This window comes from Microcaecilia unicolor, chromosome 1 (assembly GCF_901765095.1).
Source record: "Microcaecilia unicolor chromosome 1, aMicUni1.1, whole genome shotgun sequence".
In the NCBI taxonomy this organism is placed as follows: Eukaryota; Metazoa; Chordata; class Amphibia; order Gymnophiona; family Siphonopidae; genus Microcaecilia; species Microcaecilia unicolor.
In genome coordinates this window covers 536,584,431-536,608,556 of record NC_044031.1, presented here as the reverse complement: position 1 = coordinate 536,608,556, position 24,126 = coordinate 536,584,431, and the positions used below count along the sequence as shown (strand labels likewise).

The window sequence follows — 24,126 nt, the reverse complement described above, 5'->3', positions numbered from 1 at the left end:
CTGCCCAGTTCACCACCGCCGAAACGGGGGAGGGGAATTAACCCAGCTCATCCCCACACAAGTGGGGGAGGGGAATCCGTCCAGCTCATCCCCGCGGAGCGGGGGAGGGACACCACACCCGCCGATGCGGGGGGGGGGGGGATCTGGCTTATCCTGCAACCGCAACCGCGGGAGGAGCTGACTGACCCTGACGCCGCCGAAGCGGGAGGGGTACAAAGCTGCCCTACAGCCGCACGAAGCGGGAGGGAGTGCCGGCAGAATTTAAGTCTCAATCCAGCCCCGTAAAACGGAGGGGAGAGGAATGCAGCAGCTCACTGTAACACAAACTCGTCTCAACTCTTGAAGAATCCAAGTGAAAAAACTTGAACACGAAGTCCTCCTGAAGTAACTGAAGACTAAACTTGAACCTAAAATTCAACCAGAATATAAACAGTACAGATATCTGGGAGGGGCTATGGATTGATCAGCTATGATTAATGGAAAGAAAATTATCAGGTATGATACATAATTTTACCTTCCATATCATCATGCTGATCAATCCATAGACTGGTGGGATGTACCGAAGCAGTACTCACCCAGGGCGGGACATTGAAATCCCTGACCTCAACACTGAAGCTCCAAACCGGGCCTCCGCCCGTGCAGCCACAGTCAAGCGGTAATGTCTGGAGAAGGTATGGGCCGACGCCCAAGTTGCCGCCTTGCAAATCTCTACCAAGGAGACGGACCCGGCCTCTGCCATCGAGGCCGCCTGAGCTCTAGTGGAGTGAGCCTTCAGCTGGATAGGCGGCACCTTCCCCGCGGCCACATAAGCCGCTGCAATGGCTTCCTTGACCCATCTTGCCACTGTAGGCTTAGCAGCCTGCAGACCCTTACGAGGACCTGCAAACAGGACAAACAGATGATCCGACTTCCGGAAATCATTGGTCACTTCCAAGTATCTGATGATGACCCGTCTCACATCCAGATATTTGAGAGCAGAATACTCTTCTGGGTAGTCCTCCCTACGAAAGGAAGGGAGACAGAGCTGCTGACTCACATGGAAGCGAGAAACAATCTTGGGTAGGAAGGAAGGCACTGTGCGAATAGTCACTCCTGCCTCAGTGAACTGCAGAAAAAGCTCTCGAGAAGAGAGTGCCTGGAGCTCGGAAACTCTTCTGGCTGAAGTGATAGCCACCAAAAAGACTGCTTTCAACGTCAGGTCTTTCAGAGATGCCCTCGACAAGGGTTTAAAAGGCGGCTTTGTAAGGCTCTTAGCACCAGGTTGAGATTCCACGCAGGCACCACTGAGTGCAGAGGAGGGCGCAGGTGATTAACTCCCTTTAGGAAACGCACCACATCTGGCTGCAAAGCCAGGGAAGCACCCTTCAGGCGGCCCCTGAAGCAAGCCAGGGCCGCTACCTGGACTTTCAGGGAACTGAGCGACAGGCCTTTCTCCAGACCTTCTTGCAGGAACGCCAGCACTGAAGAAATTGGAGCAGTAAATGGAGAAAGTGAACCTGCTTCACACCACGCTGCAAAGGTACGCCAAACCCTGGCGTAAGCAGTAGAAGTAGAGCGCTTCCTCGCTCTCAGCAGAGTGGCGATGACCTTGTCTGAGAAGCCCTTCTTCCTCAGACTCTGCCGCTCAATAGCCAGGCCGTAATACCAAAGGGGGAGGGATCCTCCATCACCACGGGACCCTGATGTAACAGGCCCTGCTTCACTGGCAGTCGCAGAGGTTCGTCCACTGAGAGCCTGATCAAGTCCGCATACCAGGGACGTCTGGGCCAATCCGGACCCACCAGGATTATCCGGCCCGGATGCTTTGCCACCCGGTCTAGCACCCTGCCCAACATGGGCCAGGACGGGAACACATAGAGAAGCTCTTGCTCCGGCCACTGTTGGAGAAGAGCATCTACTCCCAGGGATCGAGGGTCCCGTCCTCTGCTGAAAAAGCGCGGCACTTGGCAATTGGCCGATGACGCCATCAGATCTAGGCTCGGCTGGCCCCAGCGCTTCGTGATGTCCAAGAACGCCTGACCAGATAGCTGCCACTCTCCGGGCTCCAAGGTATAGCGACTGAGAAAGTCCGCCTTGACATTCATGACTCCGGCAATGTGGGCCGCTGACAGCTGTTCCAGGTTCGCTTCCGCCCACTGGCATAGATTCATGGCCTCCTTGGCTAGAGGGGCGCTCTTGGTACCTCCCTGGCAGTTGACATAGGCCACAGCCGTGGCATTGTCCGACAGGACCCGTACAGGCTTCAACGCCAGTACCGGGATGAACTCCAAAAGCGCCAACCGAATGGCTCTGAGTTCCAGGAGGTTGATAGACCACTTTACCTCTGCAGTGTGCTCCCCAGCCCGACAAATAGGCGTCCATTGACGACAATCCACTCCGGGGTCACCAGAGGCATTCCTGCAGACAACTTGTCTGTCTGCGTCCACCAGCTCAGCGCCTTGCGCACTGCTGGGTCCAAGGGAAGGCGCACAGCATAATCCTCCGACATCGGAGTCCAGCGCTGCAGCAGAGAGTGTTGTAGTGGTCTCATATGAGCCCTGGCCCAGGGCACTACTTCCATCGTGGCCGTCATAGAGCCCAACAGCTGCACATAGTCCCAAGCCCGAAGAGGAGAGGCTACTAGGAACTGGTCCATCTGAGCCTGAAGCTTGACAATCCGATTGTCTGGCAGGAACACTCTGCCCACTTGGGTGTCGAATCGAACTCCCAGATACTCCAGGGACTGAGTTGGGCGCAGCTGGCTTTCCTCCCAGTTGATGATCCACCCCAGGGAGCTCAAAAGAGCAACCACCCGGTTCACAGCTTTGTCACACTCTGCATAAGAGGGGGCTCGGATCAACCAGTCGTCCAGATAAGGATGGACTTGTACTCCTTCCTTCCTCAGGAAGGCCGCGATGACCACCATTACTTTGGAGAAGGTCCGCGGAGCAGTAGCCAACCCGAACGGGAGGGCTCTGAACTGGAAGTGTCGGCCCAGTACTGCAAAACGCAGAAAGCGTTGATGAGGAGGCCAGATGGGAATATTCAAGTACGCTTCCTTGATGTCCAAGGATGCCAGGAACTCTCCTGCCTGCACTGCCGCTATAACAGAGCGGAGGGTCTCCATGCGAAAGAGCCTGATTGACCCCTTGAGGTCGAGGATAGGCCGTACAGAACCTCCTTTCTTTGGTACCACAAAGTAAATGGAGTAACATCCCTTGCCAAGCTGATTTTCTGGCACCGGAACGACCGCACCCAGGCGGATCAGATTGTCCAAGGTCTGCTGCACTGCCACAGCTTTGACCGGAGACTTGCAGGGAGAGAGTACAAACCCGACTCTTAAGGGTCGGCAGAACTCTAGCTTGTAGCCGTCTCTGATGACTTCCAGCACTCAAGCGTCTGAAGTTATAGTGATCCACTCGCCCGGAAATGAGGACAGCCGTCCTCCAATCTGCACTGGGGCGTGGACCAAGGCCCCGTCATTGGGTACGAGACCCTAGGGGAGGACCGGAGGGAGCACCTCCGGGACGGCGGTCTCTGCGAAAGGAATGCTGCTTGGGGGAGAATTTCCTCTTGAAGGAAGAGGGGGCAGAGGAGCCCGACTTGCCCGGGCGGTACCGACGGGCTTCCTGAAACCGTCCTCTGGAGGTACCGGGGCGAGCACTAGCTCGAGCCCTGACCTCTGGTAACCTCTTGCCCTTAGACGTGCCGAGATCGGTCACGATTTTGTCCAGCTCGACCCCAAAGAGCAGCTTGCCTTTAAAAGGCAATCTAGCCAGGCGGGATTTAGAGGCGTGGTCAGCAGACCTATGCCTCAGCCAAAGCCACTGCCGCGCAGAGATTGTCTGAGCCATGCCTTTAGCTGAGGCCCTCAAGACATCATACAGCAAGTCTGCCAAATAGGCTAAGCCCGAATCCAGGGCCGGCCAATCAGCCCTCAAGGAAATATCCGAGGGGGAAGCCCGCTGCACCATAGTCAGGCACGCCCTGGCCACATAGGAGCCGCAAACTGAGGCCTGCAAACTTAAAGCAGCCGCCTCAAAGGACGACCTTAAGGCCGCCTCCAATCTTCTGTCTTGGGCGTCCTATAGGGCCATGCCACCTTCCACCGGCAACGCCGTTTTCTTAGTCACCGCAGTGATTAAAGAAACCACGGTAGGCCACAGATAGGCCTCACGTTCACTTTCAGGCAAAGGATAGAGGTGGGACAAAGCCCTAACCACTTTAAGGCTCGCTTCCGGGGCATCCCACTAAGCCGAAATTAAGGTGTGCATGGCATCATGCACGTGGAAGGTTCTATGCGGGCGCTTCGTCCCCAGCATAATGGCAGAGCCAACAGGGGCTGAGGGAGAGACGTCCTCCGGAGAGGAAATCTTCAAAATGCCCATGGCCTGCATTAACAGGTTGGGCAAATCCTCTGAGCTAAAGAGCCGCGCTGCAGAGGGGTCATCCGCTCCATCCGAGCGGAGATCCGTCTCCTCCAAGGAATCCGCAAAGGACCGTTGGGAGAACTCAGATACGCTGCCCTCATCTACATCGGAGGAGACAAAGTCCTCCAAGGCCTGGGAATCAACCCGAGGGCGTTTACCTCCGGGGGCCTCAACCTCTTTACCAGACGAGGGAGCAGGGGCAGCGTTTTGCATAAGGAAGGCCTGATGCAGCAGCAAAACAAACTCGGGGGAGAAACCCCGCATACTGTGCACTTCCGCAGCCTGGACTACAGCCCTAGACGCACCCTCAACCGGCGCTCGCAAGAGCGGGGGAGAGACATGCTGCGCATCCAAGATGGCGTCCGGCGCGACACTCCGCGAAGGAGCCGCGCGGGAAGAACGGCGCTTAACTTTAGCCGCTTTTGTGCCGTCGCCCAAATTAAGGGCGTTCATGGCATCAATGTCTCCCACCTCAAGGGCGGCCCAAGAAGAAGCCGTCCGAGCCGCGTGGCCGGCCAATATGGCGGAGGCGAGCCACGGGGGATGGGCGTTTATGGCGGGAAAAACCGCCACACCGGAGGAAGGACCGGGACACTCACCGGTCACGAAACTGTCACCCAACAAGGGCGAATCAGACTTTAAGACCCCCGCATCCCCTCTGGAAGCGCACACGCGATCCGGGGAGCGACTCTTTGCGCCCTCGCCCTCCGACGCCATAGGCCACGTGGAGACCAATCGGGGAACCCCCTGCCCGCTATAAAAGGTAAAAATTACCTGCTGTCCGCTCCGAGCTGTAACGACCTGGTGTCCCAGTGAGTAGCTGCAATAAACGTTTAAATAAACGTCGAAATAAACGCCTTTAAGGACGTTCAAAAAATTTTTTTTTTTTTTTCCAAACGGAGCCAGCGGGAGGGGGGAGAAAAGGAGGGACCTGGCGCCACCAGGTTTGCACTTACTCAAGAAGAGCCCTCAACCCCAGGCACTCAACAAAACCTAAAAATTAGGCTTGGAGGCCTAGCCAGAGCTGCTGCTGTGTGTGACCACCACCTGCTGAGATAGAGAACATACTGAGGAGTTTCCGGCAGCACATGACCACATATAGGGAGGCAAAAGTTTGCTCTCTATCTCCACCTGCTGGTAGATGGACACAACCCACCAGTCTATGGATTGATCAGCATGATGATATGGAATCATCATTTAAGCACCACTTGATATGCAAACACATATGCAACCTTTTAAATTGTTTTTTTATATCATTTATTTTCTAATTCGAGATCCTCTGTGTTCATCCAACGTCTTTTTGAATTCCGCCACAGTTTTTTTTCCACCACCTCCCTCAGGAGGAGATCATTCCAGGCATCCACCACCCTCTCCGTGAAAAAGAATTTTCTGACATTACTCCCAAGTCTACCACCCCGCAACTTCAATTCATGTCCTCTAGTTTTACCACTTTCCCTTCTATGGAAAATATTTGTTTCTATATTAATACCTTTTATGTGTTTAAACATCTGTATCATACCTCCTCTGTTCCTCTTATCCTCTAGGGCATACATTCAGGTCTTCAGTCTCTTCTCGTATGTCTTTTGGTGCAAGCTCCATATCATTCTTATCTTATCTGGTCTGCTTCAAGCTTTCTTACATCTTCAGAAAGATACAGCCTCCAAAACTGAACAAAATACTAAGGTGGGGCCTCACCAAACACTTGCACAGGGGCATCAACACCTCCTTTCTTCTGCTGGTTACACTTCTCTATACAGTCTAGCATCCTTCTGGCTACAGCCACCGCCTTGTCACACTGTTTCATCGCCTTCAGATCCTATCACCCCAAGATTCCTCAACGCCTAGCACATATGTCTCCCTTGAATTTCTACTCCTTAAGTGCATCACTTTGCACTGAATTTTAATTGCCAAACATCAGACCATTCTTCTAACTTCTGCAGATCCATTTTTATGTTTTCTATACCTTCCGGAGTGTCCATTGTTACAAATCTTGGTATCATACGCAAAAAGGTAGACCTTACTTTCTAAACCTTCGGTAACGCTGCGCACAAATATACTGAACAGAATCAGCCCCAGCACCGATCCTTGAGGCACTCCACTACTCACCTTTCCTTCTTCTGAGTGAATTCCATTAACCACCACCCTCTGGCATCGGTCTGTCAACCAGATCCTAATCCAGTTCACCACTTGAGTCCTAACTTCAGCCTGTCAAGTTTATTCAAGAGCTCCTATGAGGAACCGTGTCAAAGGCTTTGCTGAAATCTAAGCAGATTACATATAGCGCACGTCCTCAATCCAATTCTCTGGTTACCCGCTCAAAGAATTTAATCAGATTCATTTTGCACAATTTACCTTTGGTAAAACCATGTTTTGGATCTTGTAACCTATTGGATTCCAGGAAATTCACTATCCTTTCCTTCAGCATCGCTTCCATTACTTTTCCAATAACCAACCTGATGATACCGGCCTGTAGTTTCCAGCTCCTTCTCTGTTCTCACTTTGTGAAGAGGGACCACATCCGTTCTTCTTCAATCCCAAGGAACCTCCCCCATCTCCAAGGATTTATTAAAGAAATCTTTAAGAGGACCCGCCAGAACCTCTGAGCCCCCTCAATATCCTGGGTTGGATCCCGTCCAGTTCCATGGCATTGTCCACCTTTAAATTTTTCATAAACAGTTTCTTCCTTGAACAGTGCTGTATCTATTCCATTCTCATATGTATCTTTGCCAGTCAATCGTAGTCCTTCTCCAGGATTTTTCTTCCATGAACACAGAACAGAAGGTACAAAAAGTAACACACATTATTCCAGCACTGCCAAGAAATTCACACAAACCCCAAAACAATCAGAATGTCTGACCTCTGCAGTGTACACCCTGAAGGAGGGCAACACAACATTCACAAATAAATTATTCCATGATATTTTTAGCTTTTACCCAAGGTAAACAGAAATAAAACAAAAAGAAAATAAGACAGTCCCATTAAAAAAAAATACATTTTTTTTAATTAGCTTTTGAAGGCAATACTTTCTTCTGCAGGTCAGACATTAGCAAAATATGACAAATACCAGAATATACAAGTGAAACATAAAAGCATTCCAATGGCAGCCTCACAGGGACAAGGTAGGGGTTGGGGGGGGGGGGGCGTGAGAAACAGGGAAATATGGATGGGTAATCAGAGTGTGACACAGCTGTACAATTTTATGGCTTATAATGTGACAGGAAGCCAAGATCTTTAAGTCCTATATTGTGAGTGTCAAAATATTTCATCATTTTAACTTTACCTTTTACCTAAAAGCTTTCCTTTGGAAACTCTTGTGGAGTTGGGGAAGGAAGGCCGTGAGAGAATTTCAGATTTTTTCCCAGGCTTTCTACATGGAACAGGTCCTATTACTGCAAGTCCCCAGAAGTCCAAGATTACTTATTCCGAGCCACAGACAAGAGCATGCAAAGTCTGCTCCCCAGTATACCATCCCTTTCCGGAAGTAGCTTTTTCACACATTTAAAACAACAATATAAAAAAAAACAAAAAAAAAAACCACACACAGCTATATTTACCTTCCTGAGAATCACTACTTCCATTACAAATTTGTGCTAAGCAGATCCTGTTAAGACAAAGCCTACTGGGACACTCCAACTTCTCAATACCATATCTGAGAATAAGAAGACCAGTGCTCCTCTGAACTGTAAATATGCAATGAAAACGCCATCATACCCGCCTCTTTTGGGCTTTTGTTGGCCGAGAATGTTGAGCTGTTTTTTCACCATCTTCACACTCCAATTTCCCAATCCCATTAGCAAGAGATTCCACCTAGAAAGTGAAAACAGCTATTAGATATGACAAATCTCATATTGCACACAATATGACGGGTATGTCAGGAGAACAGTTGCAGGCTCAATGTGGCTTACACAAAATCACAGGGTAGGCTAGGGTTCAGAAAGTATAATTAAACATTGTAGTAGTAGGTACATAGTAACATATGGAACTCTGTAAGTCTAAGTGCTTTGAAAATGAGCCTCATAGCCAAATTGTTAGGAGGAAATAGATTGTTTGGGTACACAATGGAAAGTTCACATTTAGAGTGGGGCGATATTCAAAAACTTTATAAATACATTACATAGTAACATAGTAGATGACGGCAGAAAAAGACCTGCATGGTCCATCCAGTCTGTCCAAGACAAACTCATATGTGTATACCTTACCTTGAATTTGTACCTGTCCTTTTCAGGGCACAGACTGTATAAGTCTGCCCAGCAGTATTTCCCGCCTCCCAACCACCAGTCCCGCCTCCCATCATCAGCTCTGGTACAGACCGTATAAGTCTGCCCTCCCCTACTGAATATCGCTCAATGACCTTGGTAGAGTATTGCCATGTGCAATGCACACCAAGAGGCCTTAGATTTCTGGACGACGTGTATATTATTCAATGGAAAGATTTAATATCGAAATGTTAATTGGATTTAGTGCTGATTACGATTTGAGAAATTAAACAAGATATTAAAGAAAAATCAAAAGGAGTTAGATTCCAAAATTCAAATAATGAAAGAGGGACCAGCAGGATTCTTTAATCAGCAATATGCTGAACAGAGTATGGAGAAATACAGAAAGGAATTCAGGGTGCAGAAAACAGCAAAATGTAAAGGCGATGAACAGGACTACACATGGGGCTTTATTTACCCGTAAAAGAACTAGGAGAAATAGGAAATCTAATAAAAGTTAACTTTATTAACTCCTCCAGTGATTCATCTGGGAAAGAAAGTAGCCCACTAAAGAACAGTGGACATGATAGTGTTAAGTCAGTTGAGGGTCCCCAAACATGCAAATGGTAGTAAAATCCAAGCGGTAAATAAAGAAACACAATTAACAGTATTTAATATTTCCTCCAAAGGTTTATCAAAAATCTCAACAGGAGTTACTTTCTATGAGCCTATCTTTTGTACCTACTCAGTTTCATGATGCATTCATTATACGTCAATATCTTTATAGATTTTTTTTTTTAGGAAATTAAGATTAAAATTACATTTTGGAAATAAAGAAAATGGAGGATTTGCAAGCGGTACAGTCTTTTATACAAAAATACCGACTACCTTACACATGGGTCACCCCAGGCCCTAATGACTCAGTATTAGCTACATTCCAACAATAGGTATTAAAGGATCTGGATAGAATGGAACAAGAGATGGCAAAAACTTAACAGTAATTTGATGAAAACCCAGAAGATAGTTTTAAGAGAATTACAACTTGATGATACTTTAGTAATTTCTAGGGCTGATAAGGGTGGGGGAATAGTAGTTCAGGATAAGTCACCCAATATATCCAATATCGGTGACTAAATTAGTATGTCTATAAATGCCAGTGTTTAACACAGTTCCTGCCACTCAATATCAGGCCCTATGTTACATATAATAGTACTTCAACATCCTTAGAAACATGTACAGGTATTATTTTTAATACTTCACAACAATATGAGAAGGTTTACAGCATTCCTAATATTACCAAGATCAAACACCTCAGGCCATTTATACCCTGCTTGCCCCACACTTTCATAAGGTCTACGATGAATATTCCATATCCAATACGGTGCCCTGACACACACTGAGGCATATTTTCAAAGCACTTAGCCTTCCAAAGTTCCATAGAAACCTATGGAACTTTGGAAGGCTAAGTGCTTTGAAAATATGCCTCACTGTAGCATAAGAATCTGAGTCTGTTTGTATATGATGGGTTTTGTTTTGTAATGTTTTTATTATGTATGTTTAATTTGTACACTGCTCTGAACAAGGGCAGTATATAAATGGTAATAAATTAAATGAAAGAATAAAATCTTGTATTTGAGTGAAATCTGAATTTTGAGCAGCACGGAAATCAACATTCGGACCAATATTCTGTGGCCCTTTCCTGGTAAGCAGTACCTGATAATTGGATAAGTGCTGGTGACTGGGATATTCATTGGCACTATATAAAAGTGTCACTGAATATACTTACAGACCACTTCAGCACTAACTGGACATTGCAAGGGCTTTGCAGTCCATGGGCAGAGGGAGGGCAGGACCCTCAACTGTCTGATTAGCAGGGATATTCTGCCCACTAACCAGACAATTATCTGGATAAAGCTAAGACAGAAAAAGGCTGTCCTAACTGTAGCTAGACAGGGATAGTGGGCTTAATACTGCTGCTATCCATACAGCGCCAGTACTGACTTCCCTATCTGAATATTCAGCACTAACCTCTATCCTGATACTGGCACTGAACATCCTTAGTATTTCTCTCTTTTCCCCCCTCATTCAGCTGCCTCTCTCCCGTGTATGGTTCTTTCCTCTCATCCTCTTTCTCCCCCTCACCCAGCTCACCTCTTCAACATTCTCTCTGCTCACCCCCTCCACATGCATGTCCTTTTAACTCCTGCCCCCCCCCCCCCCCCCCCCCCGTGTGTCCCTTTCACAGCTTTTCTGTCCCCTAATTTCTACAGGCTTTCTCCCATAACTACTTTGCTGCTCCTCACTGTATGGCACAGTCTTCCTCCTGCAACAAGAGACTGTCGTAGTGTAAGTCATACAGTACCCGAAATACAGCAATGTTCAAAGTCTTGCAAGAATAGCACAGGTCTTCAAATATTGCAATACAAGCATGCAGAGAACTGTGCAGTGTAGGAGACAGACTGCACTGTTCCTATTCACATACAGACCACTTCCTTAGCCTCGCTTTCTCCATGCTGCAGGGAGAAGTCTCCCAGGGCCACATCCACTGTTGCATGTCAGACACTGTCTAATCATATGTTTATTCCTATTTATAATATGTATAGCCTACATTACCTAAAAATCCAAGTGGGAATTCCCAAGGATGTACTAAAGTGCACACCGTTCACCAGTGCCCTCTGGTGTCTCATGTGGGAACTGTTGCTTTCTATACTTAATTAGAAAACAGGCTTGCAAACAAGGTCTGAGGGGGAGATGCAAACTTACCACACCAGCTGGTTTAGCAAGCACATTATTCAGCAGTAGATATACAAGGGGTTCTGTGGGCTCTTTTCTGTCTGTAGTGGCAGCCAACGAGCTAATTAGCATTTAAATGTGCATTCCGTGGGATGCACATCCATTTACGAGCGATGCACAGCAAGGACTGCAGCAGTCAAGCAGCTTATCACTACCAGACCAGTCTTTCTGCTATTGCTCCCAGCCTGCACAGCCTCTTCCCCACTCCCAGGGGGCTCGAACAGGTATCATCCTGGCCAGCACGGTCCTTGGATCTGCTTGTCACTGGTGTAACACACATAGGCTGCTCATCATGGTCCCGGGACCCCCAGGGGGACATTGCTCTGAAATGTGCTGCAGGAGTGTGGATCCCTAAGGTTTGCAGAAGGGACAGCAGAATTGCTCCCGGGATTAGCAGCTCCTGCCTGCAGCCTCGCCGACACGCATGCCAGAGATGATGATGGGTTTGGAGGAGCAGAGTTGGACCCTTGGGGCAAAACGTGGACTGGGAAAGACGTGGAAGAGGGGAGAGAACCCCACAAAGCCTGTATGCTTGTATGAAAGCCGTGAATAGCACACGCTGCTCTGAGCAAGCACAGAGCAGCCACACTTAGTGACGATTGTTCTGTGCATGCACAGCTTAGTGATCGCCTTGTGTATCTGCAACAGGAAGAGACCTTTTCTCAGATACTTACTACATTCCCCACTGAGAACTCAGTTTCATAGTGAAGAGAAAATGCACCTGCAGCCTGGACATACAAGAATAGTGCTACATTGGTTAGATTTAGACTAAACATGCAAATATTAAAAGCATTATTCTGAAGTAATCAAGTAGGATCACTGCAAGCCTCTCTTCTAACCAACACTGATGAAGCTCAGCAAGCACCTCTATGCTGGTAGTGCAAAAACTGAATGGGAGGAAGGAAGGAAGGGGAAAAAAAAAGTACTCTATAATATTTTGTGCCAGTAGTCAAGACTCACAGAAACAGATCAGCAAACGCGCCGGAGACCAGCACTGAAGAGGACTTTGGCTGGCGGGGGTTGGGGACCCCGGTCAGCAAAGGTACCTGGCAGTGGGGGAAGTGTCAAAAGTGCAGGGGGAGGTAAAATGTGCCCCCTCCCGCAGAGGTCTGGCTAAGCCCCTAGCCTTAACCCTTCTACTACTACAAATCATTTCTATAGCACTACCAATTGTGAAGCGCTGCGTATGACTGAACATGAAGAAAAGACAGTCCCTGCTCAAAAGAGCTTACAACCTAAATCAGGACAGACAGGACATATAAGGGATAAGGGTAGGACAGACAGATAGGACACATAGGGAAAAGGGACTATTGAAGAGAGGAAGACAAGATAAAGGTTACGAGCAGGTGACAAGTTAGGAATTAAAAGCAGCATCAAACGGGTAGGCCTTTAGCCCGGATTTGAAGGCGGCCAGGGATGGAGCTTGACGTAATGGCTCAGGAAGTCTGTTCCAGGCATAAGGTGCGGTGAGATAAAAGGAACGGAGTCTGGAGTTCACGATGGAGGAGAAGGGTGCAATTAGTAGAGATCTGCCTAGTGAACGGAGTTCCTGGGAAGGAGTGTAGGGAGAGATGAGGGTGGAGAGGTAGTGAGGGGCAGCAGAGTGAATACACTTATAGGTTAATAAGAGGAGCTGGAACTGTATACAGAAACGGATAGGGAGCCAGTGAAGTGACTTCAGAAGAGGGCTGATATGGGCATAGCGACTTTGGCGAAATATTAATCGTGCAGCAGAATTTTGAACAGATTGAAGAGGAGAGAGATGGCTGAGTGGAAGACCTGTGAGAAGCAAGTTGCATCAGTCTAAGCGAGTGGTGATGAGAGTGTGAATGAGGGTTCTGGTAGCGTGCTCAGAAAGGAGAGGGCAAATTTTGGCAATATTATAGAGGAAGAAACGACAGGTTTTAGCAATCTGTTGAATATGTGCAGAGAAGGAGAGGGAGGAGTCGAAGATGACCCCAAGGTTATGAGCAGATGAGGACTGCCAACAAGAGCACCAAATTATACAACTACTACTACTAATGCTAAATAGTAGTAGTAGTTGTATAATTTGGTGCTCTTGTTGGCAGTCCTCATCTGCTCATAACCTTGGGGTCATCTTCGACTCCTCCCTCTCCTTCTCTGCACATATTCAACAGATTGCTAAAACCTGTCGCTTAAAGTACAGACTAAAGAAGCATCTAATAAATTAGGTTTCAAGAAACCCTGGTGATCTCAGTAATCTAATCTTGATATCTGTAATCCACTTGATCCCCAAAAGGGTCCAAAACAGCAATCATAAGTATGGAGAAAAATTACAATCATATAGATAAAACAGACATTAGCAATTTTTACTAAATAAAAAGGTTCAAATTTTTACAAAACGATAAAGAAGAATATGGTAAATTATTCCAAAAAAAAAAAAAAAACCCTGCCTGATATATAAAAGTTTTCTAATAACTTTTTGTAACAAACTTCTGTAAAAGAGGGGAAACTTGGCGCTAATCCATCTGAGATTTGATTGGATCTTGACCTAAACAGCATTGGTATCAGTTTAATGACATGAATAGAGGTTAATCTTTGTAAGATTTTAAAGATAAAACAGCAAGATTTAAACACACAGATTTTGAATGGGAGCCAGTGCTTGGAAAAGCAAAAGGTGTCGTGTCACATGCTCAAACTTGGTAGATTTAAATATTAAATTGATCAGCTGAAGTTAGTTTCACTGAAATGCCAAGATACAATGCTTTACAGTAGACCAATTCAGATAGTACTAAACTCTGAGCCAATATGCTAAATTGACTCAAAAACAGCCCTCAGCTGTTTCAGCTTAAAATTTAAACAGGTAATTCACCGACAAGGCAGAATCCAGAATGACACCAAGAACCTTACTAGATTTTTCCCTATCATTTTGGTTTAAAGTAATTGTTTTGGTGAAGATCCTATTTACTTACTAATCCTATTTAAATTACTGAACTAGAGAATCTTTAGTCTTATCTGCATTTAATTTTAAAATATGGGCAAAAGCCCAATTAAGTTTATTTATTCATACACAGCACGTTTGCCAATAATGGTGTGTGGTTAACAATCAGTGTTGAAGTACACCTAAGAGGAAGAGGAAAAAAACCCCCAGAAGATATGGAAACAATGAAAGCTGAGGTGAGAGAGGTGGTTATGGACTTGTTTGGCCCAAGGCCTCAGATAAAAGGTGCATTTTAAGTGATGATTTAAGAGCTGGCTCCAGATATGAGGAAGGTAAAATTATGTATCATACCTGATAATTTTCTTTCCATTAATCATACCTGATCAATCCATAGACTGGTGGGTTGTGTCCATCTACCAGCAGGTGGAGATAGAGAGCAAAGCTTTTGCCTCCCTATATGTGGTCATGTGCTGCCGGAAACTCCTCAGTATGTCGATATCAAAGCTCCATCCGCAGGACTCAGCACTTAGAGAATTACACCCACAAAGGGACACTCTGCCCAGCTCACCACCGCCGAAACGGGGGAGGGGAATTAACCCAGCTCATCCCCACACAAGTGGGGGAGGGGAATCCGTCCAGCTCATCCCCGCGGAGCGGGGGAGGGACACCACCCCACCGATGCGGGGGGATCTGGCTTATCCTGCAACCGCAACCGCGGGAGGAGCTGACTGACCCTAACACCGCCGAAGCGGGAGGGGTATAAAGCTGCCCTACAGCCGCACGAAGCGGGAGGGAGCGCCGGCAGAATTTAAGTCTCCATCCAGCCCCGTAAAACGGAGGGGAGAGGAATGCAGCAGCTCACTGTAACACAAACTCGCCTCAACTCTTGAAGAATCCAATTGAAAAAACTTGAAGACGAAGTCCTCCTGAACAGGAACTGAAGACTAAACTTGAACCTGAAATGCAACCAGAATATAAACAGTACAGATATCTGGGAGGGGCTATGGATTGATCAGCTATGATTAATGGAAAGAAAATTATCAGGTATGATACATAATTTTACCTTCCATATCATCAAGCTGATCAATCCATAGACTGGTGGGATGTACCGAAGCAGTACTCACCCAGGGCGGGACATAGAAATCCCTGACCGCAACACTGAAGCTCCAAACTGGGCCTCCGCCCGAGCAGCCACAGTCAAGCGGTAATGCCTGGAGAAGGTATGGGCCGATGCCCAAGTTGCCGCCTTGCAAATCTCTTCCAAGGAGACAGACCCGGCCTCTGCCATCGAGGCCGCCTGAGCTCTAGTGGAGTGAGCCTTCAGCTGGATAGGCGGCACCTTCCCCGCGGCCACATAAGCCGCTGCAATGGCTTCCTTGACCCATCTTGCCACTGTAGGCTTAGCAGCCTGCAGACCCTTACGAGGACCTGCAAACAGGACAAACAGATGATCCGATTTCCGGAAATCATTGGTCACTTCCAAGTATCTGATGATGACTCGTCTCACATCCAGAAATTTGAGAGCAGAGTATTCCTCTGGGTAGTCCTCCCTACGAAAGGAGGGGAGACAGAGCTGCTGATTCACATGGAAGCGAGAAACAATCTTGGGCAGGAAGGAAGGCACTGTGCGAATAGTCACTCCTGCCTCAGTGAACTGCAGAAAAGGCTCTCGACATGAGAGTGCCTGGAGCTCGGAAACTCTTCTGGCTGAAGTGATAGCCACCAAAAAGACTGCATTCAACGTCAGGTCTTTCAGAGATGCCCTCGACAAGGGTTCAAAAGGCGGCTTCTGCAAGGCTCTTAGCACCAGGTTGAGATTCCACGCAGGCACCACTGAGTGCAGAGGAGGGCGGAGGTGATTAACTCCCTTGAGAAAACGTACCACATCTGGCTGCGAAGCCAGGGAAGCACACTTCAGGCGGCCCCTGAAGCAAGCCAGAGCCGCCACCTGGACTTTAAGGGAACAGAGCGACAGGCCTTTCTCCAGACCTTCTTGCAGGAATGCCAGCACTGAAGAAATTGGAGCAGTGAAGGGAGAAAGTGAGCCTGCTTCACACCACGCTGCAAAGGTACGCCAAACCCTGGCGTAAGCAGTAGAAGTAGAGTGCTTCCTCGCTCTCAGCATAGTGGCGATGACCTTGTCTGAGAAGCCCTTCTTCCTCAGACGCTGCCGCTCAATAGCCAGGCCGTAAGACCAAAGGGGGAGGGATCCTCCATCACCACGGGACCCTGATGCAACAGGCCCTGCTCCACTGGCAGCCGCAGAGGGTCGTCCACTGAGAGCCTGATCAAGTCCGCATACCAGGGACGTCTGGGCCAGTCCGGACCCACCAGGATTATCCGGCCCGGATGCTTTGCCACCCGGTCTAGTACCCTGCCCAACATGGGCCAGGGCGGGAACACATAGAGAAGCTCTTGTGTCGGCCACTGTTGGAGAAGAGCATCTACTCCCAGAGATCGAGGGTCCCGTCCTCTGCTGAAAAAGCGCGGCACTTGGCAATTGGCCGATGACGCCATCAGATCTAGGCTCGGCTGGCCCCAGCGCTTCGTGATGTCCAAGAACGCCTGAGCCGATAACTGCCACTCTCCGGGATCCAAGGTATGGCGACTGAGAAAGTCCGCCTTGACATTCATGACTCCGGCAATGTGGGCCGCTGACAGCTGTTCCAGGTTCGCTTCCGCCCACTGGCATAGATTCATGGCTTCCTTGGCTAGAGGGGCGCTCTTGGTACCTCCCTGGCGGTTGACACAGGCCACAGCTGTGGCATTGTCCGACAGGACCCGTACTGGCTTCAACGCCGGTACCAGGAGGAACTCCACAAGCACCAACTGAATGGCTCTGAGTTCCAGGAGGTTGATAGACCACTTTGCCTCTGCAGGAGACCAGAGCCCCTGCGCTGTCCTTACCATGCAGTGGGCTCCCCAGCCAGTCAAAGAGGCATCCGTCGTGACTACAATCCACTCTGGGGTCACAAGAGGCATTCCTGCAGACAACTTGTCTGTCTTCAGTCACCAGCTCAGCGCCTTGCGCACTGCTGGGTCCAAGGGAAGGCGCACAGCATAATCCTCCGACACCAGAGTCCAGCGCTGCAGCAGAGAGTGTTGTAGTGGTTTCATATGAGCCCTGGCCCAGGGCACTACTTCCATCGTGGCCGTCATAGAGCCCAACAGCTGCACATAGTCCCAAGCCCGAAGCGGAGAGGCTACTAGGAACTGGTCCACCTGAGCCTGAAGTTTGACAATCCGATTGTCCGGCAGGAACACTCTGCCCACTTGGGTGTCGAATCGAACTCCCAGATACTCCAGGGACTGAGTCGGGCGCAGCTGGCTTTTCTCCCAGTTGATGATCCACCCCAGGGAGCTCAAAAGAGCAATCACCCGGTCCACAGCCTTGCCGCACTCTGCATAAGAGGGGGCTCGGATCAACCAATCGTCCAGATAAGGATGGACTTGTACTCCTTCCTTTCGCAGGAAGGCCGCGATGACCACCATTACTTTGGAAAAGGTCCGCGGAGCAGTAGCCAACCCGAACGGGAGGGCTCTGAACTGGAAGTGTCGGCCCAGGACTGCAAAACGCAGAAAGCGTTGATGAGGAGGCCAGATGGGACTATGCAAGTACTCTTCCTTGATGTCCAAGGATGCCAGGAACTCCCCTGCCTTCACTGCCGCTATAACAGAGCGGAGAGTCTCCATGCGAAAGTGCCGAACTTTCAAGGCCCGATTGACCCCTTTGAGGTCGAGGATAGGCCGTACAGAACCTCCTTTCTTTGGTACCACAAAGTAAATGGAGTAACGTCCCTTGCCAATCTGATTTTCTGGCACCGGAACGACCGCACCCAGGCGGATCAAATTGTCTAAGGTCTGCTGCACTGCCACAGCTTTGACCGGAGACTTGCAGGGAGAGAGTACAAACCCGTCTCTTAAGGGTCGGCAGAACTCTAGCTTGTAGCCATCTCTGTTGACTTCCAGCACCCAAGCGTCTGAAGTTACCCTGGTCCACTCGCCCAGAAACGAGGACAGGCGTCCTCCAATCTACACTGGGCCATGGACCAGGACCCCGTCATTGGGTACGAGACCCTGGGGGAGGACCCGGAGAAATTCCTCTTGAAGGAAGAGGGGGCAGAGGAGCCCGACTTGCCCGGGCGGTACCGACGGGCTTCCTGAAACCGTCCTCTGGAGATACCAGGGCGAGCACTGGCCCGAGCCCTGACCTCTGGTAACCTCTTGCCCTTAGATGTGCCGAGATCGGTCACAATTTTGTCCAGCTCGACCCCAAAGAGCAGCTTGCCTTTAAAAGGCAACTTAGCCAGGCGGGACTTAGAGGCGTGGTCAGCAGACCAATGTTTCCGCCAAAGCCACCGCCGTGCAGAGACTGTCTGAGCCATACCTTTAGCCGAGGCTCTCAAGACATCATACAGTAAGTCTGCCAAATAAGCCAAGCCCGATTCCAGGGCCGGCCAATCAGCCCTCAAGGAAGGATCCGAGGGGGAAGCCCGCTGCACAATCGTCAGGCACGCCCTGGCCACATAGGAGCCGCAAACTGAGGCCTGCAAACTTAAGGCAGCCGCCTCGAAGGACGACCTTAAGGCCGCCTCCAATTTTCTGTCTTGGGCGTCCTTCAGGGCCGTGCCACCTTCCACCGGCAACGCCGTTTTCTTAGTCACCGCAGTGATTAAAGAATCCACGGTAGGCCAAAGAAAGGCTTCCCGTTCACTTTCAGGCAAAGGATAGAGGCGGGACATAGCCCTAGCCACTTTGAGGCTCGCTTCCGGGACATCCCATTGAGCCGAAATTAAGGTGTGCATGGCATCATGCACGTGGAAGGTTCTAGGCGGGCGCTTCGTCCCCAGCATAATGGCGGAGCCAACAGGGGCTGAGGGAGAGACGTCCTCTGGAGAGGAAATCTTCAAAATGCTCATGGCCTGCAGTTACAGGTTGGGCAAATCCTCTGAGCGAAAGATCCGCGCTGCAGAGGGGTCATCCGCTCCATCCGAGCGGGAATCCGTCTTCTCCAAGGAATCCGCAAAGGACCGTTGGGAGAACTCAGATACGCTGCCCTCATCTACATCAGAGGAGACAAAGTCCTCTAAGCCCTGGGAATCCACCCGAGGGCGTTTACTTCCGGGGGCCTCAACCCCTTTGTCGGACAAGGGAGAAGGGGCAGCGTTTTGCATAAGGAAGGCCTGATGCAGCAGCAAAATAAACTCGGGGGAGAAACCCCCCAGACTGTGTATTTCAGCAGCCTGGGCCACAGTCCTAGACGCACCCTCAACCGGCGCTCGCAAGAGCGGGGGAGAAACATGCTGCGCATCAAAGATGGCGTCCGGCGCGAAGAATCGCTCCCCGGACCGCGTGTGCGCTTCTAGCGGGGATGCGGGGGTTTTAAAGTCTGATTCGCCCTTGTCGGGTGTCAGTTTGGAGGCCGGTCAGTGTCCCGGGTCTTCCTCCGGTGCGGCGGTTTTTCCCGCCATAAACGCCCATCCCCCGCGGCTCGCCTCCGCCATCTCAACTATGGCCTTATCTTCCCTGAGTGCGTTTTTGCTTCTTCACGGTCTAACAGCCCCACAGATTCCTTCGCAGGCTTTCTGCTTCTGATGTGCCTGAAAAGGTTTTACTTTGAGTTTTTGCTTTTGCAGCAAGTTTCTCTTCATATTCTTTTTTTAGCCTTCTTTATCAATTCCTCGCATCTAGCTTGACAGTGCTTATGTTGCTTCTTATTCTTTGGGTACTTTTTCCATTCTGTGAAGGACATTCTTTTGCCTCTAATAGCCTTTTTCATTTCACCTTTTAACCATGTTGGCGGTTGTTTTCTTTCCACATTTGTAAATATGTGAAATGCATCTGATCTGGGCTTCCAAGATGCATAAGTATTTTGGAAAGCTCATTACCTTCACTAACGGTTCACAGGCACTTTTTCAGGTTCTTAACCAAGTTTCGCTTATGACTCCTCCCTTCTTCCCTTCACTGCTGGCTGATGCCTGGTAGGGAAAGATTTCATCCCTACGACAGACCTTTATTCCCCTCCCTCCTGTCTCTCCATCTGTAAAATTGCCTTTATTAACTATTGAAGTGCATTTCTCTAGTTTGGCCAGCAGGTGGTGCATGTTTTATGTTAAAGCTGTTATAGAAAAGTGCATTAACGCTTTCACTTAGTGAACAAGTGAATCTACAGTACTGTGAGCAACATACTTTTAAAACTTGTTGTCGGGGCTCTGATTGGCTGGAGTTTGAAAAATTACCCACCAGTTGTTGCTTCAGTCTTAGCCCGGGAGAAGAGAGACAAATCTCTTCGCTAAGGCTCTGTGAACAGTTTATATGTCCAATCTCCCCAGGTACTTTTTAGGAAGTATACAAATGTCTAGTTAATGTTATAATTGATCCATATTTCAGTTACCTGTTATTGTTCTGCTGACTGCACATTTTTGTTCAATTTTTAAGACAAAAAATAATTTAGTTTATTGCCTCTCTGTCTGGACTGAAAGAATCCTGGTGGTTTGTGTTGGGTCTGCAAGTACTTCCTGGGAACTGTGGGGAAAGGAGAAACAGAGGAGATATGATACAGACGTTCAAATATTTGAAAGGTATTAATCCGCAAATGAACCTTTTCCAGAGACGGGAAGGCGGTAGACCTAGAGGACATAAATTGAGGTTGAAGGGGGGCAGACTCAGGACTAATGTCAGGAAGTATTTTTTCATGGAGAGGGTGGTGGATATGTGGAATGCCCTCCCGCGGGAGATGGTGGAGATGAAAACGGTAATGAAATTCAAACATGCGTGGGATAAACACAAAGGAATCCTGTTTAGAAGGAATGGTTCCGTGGAATTTTAGCAGAGACTGGGAGGCGACACTAGTAATTGGGAAACAAAACGGGAGCTGGGCAGACTTCTATGGTCTACGCCCTGAACGTGACTGAATAGATAGGGATGGGCTGGATGCTTGGAATGCCCTCCCGCAGGAGATGGTAGAAATGAAAACGGTAACGGAATTCAAACATGCGTGGGATAAACATAAAGGAATCCTGTTCAGAAGGAATGGATCCTCAGGAGCTTAGCCGAGATTGGGTGGCAGAGCCGGTGGTGGGAGGCGGGGATGGTGGTTGGGAGGCGGGGATAGTGCTGGGCAGACTTATACGGTCTGTGCCCTGAAGAGGACAGGTACAAATCAAGTAGGGTATACACAAAAAGTAGCACATATGAGTTTATCTTGTTGGGCAGACTGGATGGACCGTGCAGGTCTTTTTCTGCTGTCATCTACTATGTTACCATGTTACTATGTGTAAATTTTAAGGGGCTTCGATGTTAGCGTCAGAACTTAGTACAAGAACAGTACTGAGCAAGACTTCTACAGCATGTGCCCTGAGAAAGGCAAGGAAAATCAAACTCAGGTATACATATAAAGTATCACATACCATGTAAAATGCTGGCCAGACTGGATGGACCATACAGGTCTTTGTCTACAGTCATTTACTATGTTACTATGTGGGACCACTGGGAGTGTGTCCCCAGTAACCTAAAAATCACTGGAGATAACTGGAGACCAGAAGACTCACCAAGAGGCGGTTGTGACCAAGTTGGTGGGAGGAGGGTGCTAGTGTAGAGCACAAGCGGCAGGTGCAAGTGGACCTGAGCTGTGCTGGGGATAGACCCTCTAAGTGGCCGCGAGGTAACCCCAGGCGGGCGGCTAGGCATTTCGTGAAATGGATAAATATAAAAATGATACACATTAGGAAGAATAATCCAAATCATATACTTATCTGATGCTAGGGTCCACCTTGGGTGTCAGCACCTAAGAAAAAGATCCAGGTGTTAACAATGTGCTGAAATCTTTTGCCCAGTGTGCGGTGGCAGCCAAAAAAGCAGACAGGATGCTAGGAACTATTAGGGAAAAGGAAGGTGAATAAGACTGAAAATGCTATAATGCCTCTGCATTGCTCCATAGTGTAACTGCACCTTGAGTATTGTGTTCAGTTTTGGTCACTGTACTTCAAAATAGATATAGCAGAATTAGAAAAGGTTCAAAGAAGAGTGACCAAAATGATAAATGGGATAAATTCCTCCCCTATGAGGAAAAGCTACAGCGGTTAGGGCTCTTCAGCTTGGAAGAGAGATGGTCGAGGGGAGATATGATCGAGGTCTACAAAATCTTGAGTGGTGTACAACGAGTAGAAGTGAATCGATTTTTTTACTCTTACAAAAAGTACAAAGACTAAGGGACACTCAATGAAGTTACATGGAAATAAATAGGAGGAAATATTTTTTCACTCAATGGATAGTTAAGCTCTGGAGATCTTTGCCAGAGGATGTAGTAACAGCAGTTAGTTATCAGAGTTTTAAAACAGTTTGGACAAGTTCCAGGAGGAAAAGTCCATAGACTGCAATTGAGACATACATGGGGAAGCCACTACTTGCCCTTCTACTGGTAGCATGGAATGTTACTACTTTTCGGGTTTCTGTCAGGTACTTGTGACCTGGATTGGCTACTGTTAGAAACAGGATACAGGGCTAGTAGGACTACTGGTCTGACCCAGTATGGCTATTCTTATGTTCTTATAGAAAGATGACAATTATTTCAGAACTCCTGAAGATGAACTAGAAAGAGCTGCAGACTAGGCAGGGCCAGGGAATTGCGACACAAGCAATGCCACACTGGGAAAAACCAAGGGTTCATCGAGCCTAGCATCCTGTCCACGACAGTGGCCAATCCAGGCCAAGGGCACCTGGCAAGCCTCCCATTCTATACATGTTACTCCTGGAATTGTGGACCCCTCCGAAGTCCATTCAGTAGTGGTTTATGGACTTGTCCTTTAGGAAATCGTCCAACCCCTTCCCAAACTCCGCCAAGCCAACCGCCCTCACCACGCTCTCCGGCAACGAATACCAGAGTTCAATCATGCGTTGGGAGAAGAAATATTCTCTCCGATGTCTCAAATTTACTACACTGTAGTTTCATCGCATGCCCCCCAGTCCCAGTATCCTTGGAAAGCGCGAACAGACGCCCCACATCCACCTGTTCCACTCCACCCACCATTCCATACACCTCCATCGTGTCTCCTCTCAGCCGTCTCTTCTTCAAGCTGAAAAGCCATAGCCTCCTTAGTCTTTCTTCATAGGGAAGTCGTCCCATCCCCGCTATCATTTTAGTCACCCTTCGCTGCACCTTTACCAATTCTACTATATCTTTCTTCAGATGCGGCGACCGGAATTGAACACAATACTCAAGGTGCGGTCGCACCATGGAGCGATACAACGGCATTATAACATCCTCACACCTGTTTTTCATACCTTTCCTAATAATACCCAACATTCTATCTTAGCCGCAGCAGCACACTGAGCAGAAGGTTTCAGTGTATTATCGACGACACCCAGATCCCTTTCTTGGTCCGTAACTCCTAACGTGGAACCTTGCATGACGTAGCTATAATTCGGGTTCTTTTTTCCCACATGCATCACCTTGCATTTACTCACATTAAACGTCATCTGCCATTTAGCCGCCCAGTCTCGTAAGGTCCTCTTGTAATTTTTCACAATCCTGTCATGATGCACATAGGGTTTGAGGAGATGGAGCTCAGGGGAAAACCAGGGTCAGTGGTTACGAGTAGCAGAGAGTGGTACTTAAGTATGCAGAATGCACCCGAGGGCAAGATTAAGTTCATTGACATATCAAACGGAGATTCAGTAAAAAAGAGAGTTAAAGAATTCTGAGAGAGTCTGCAATATGGTCAATGGACGAATCCGTAATGGAGCAGCCAGTGTTATGTGATAGTGGTGAAGGATGGTCTAGGAAAAACATGAGAAGTAAATGGTCAGACAATGCCAGAGGTAAAAG

The 24,126-nt window shown here is 48.5% G+C and overlaps 1 protein-coding gene across 3 annotated transcripts in view; it reads right to left on the bottom strand.

Annotated features, from left to right (window-relative positions):
• OTUD6B (OTU deubiquitinase 6B) overlaps positions 1 to 24,126 on the bottom strand; it is a 47,342-nt gene that overhangs the window by 20,261 nt on the left and 2,955 nt on the right. For all 3 annotated transcript variants that reach the window (XM_030216435.1, XM_030216420.1, XM_030216428.1), the window contains exon 3: positions 8,121 to 8,216. In XM_030216435.1, coding sequence (XP_030072295.1) covers positions 8,121 to 8,216 — 96 coding nt within the window. The remainder of the gene's footprint in view (positions 1 to 8,120; positions 8,217 to 24,126) is intronic.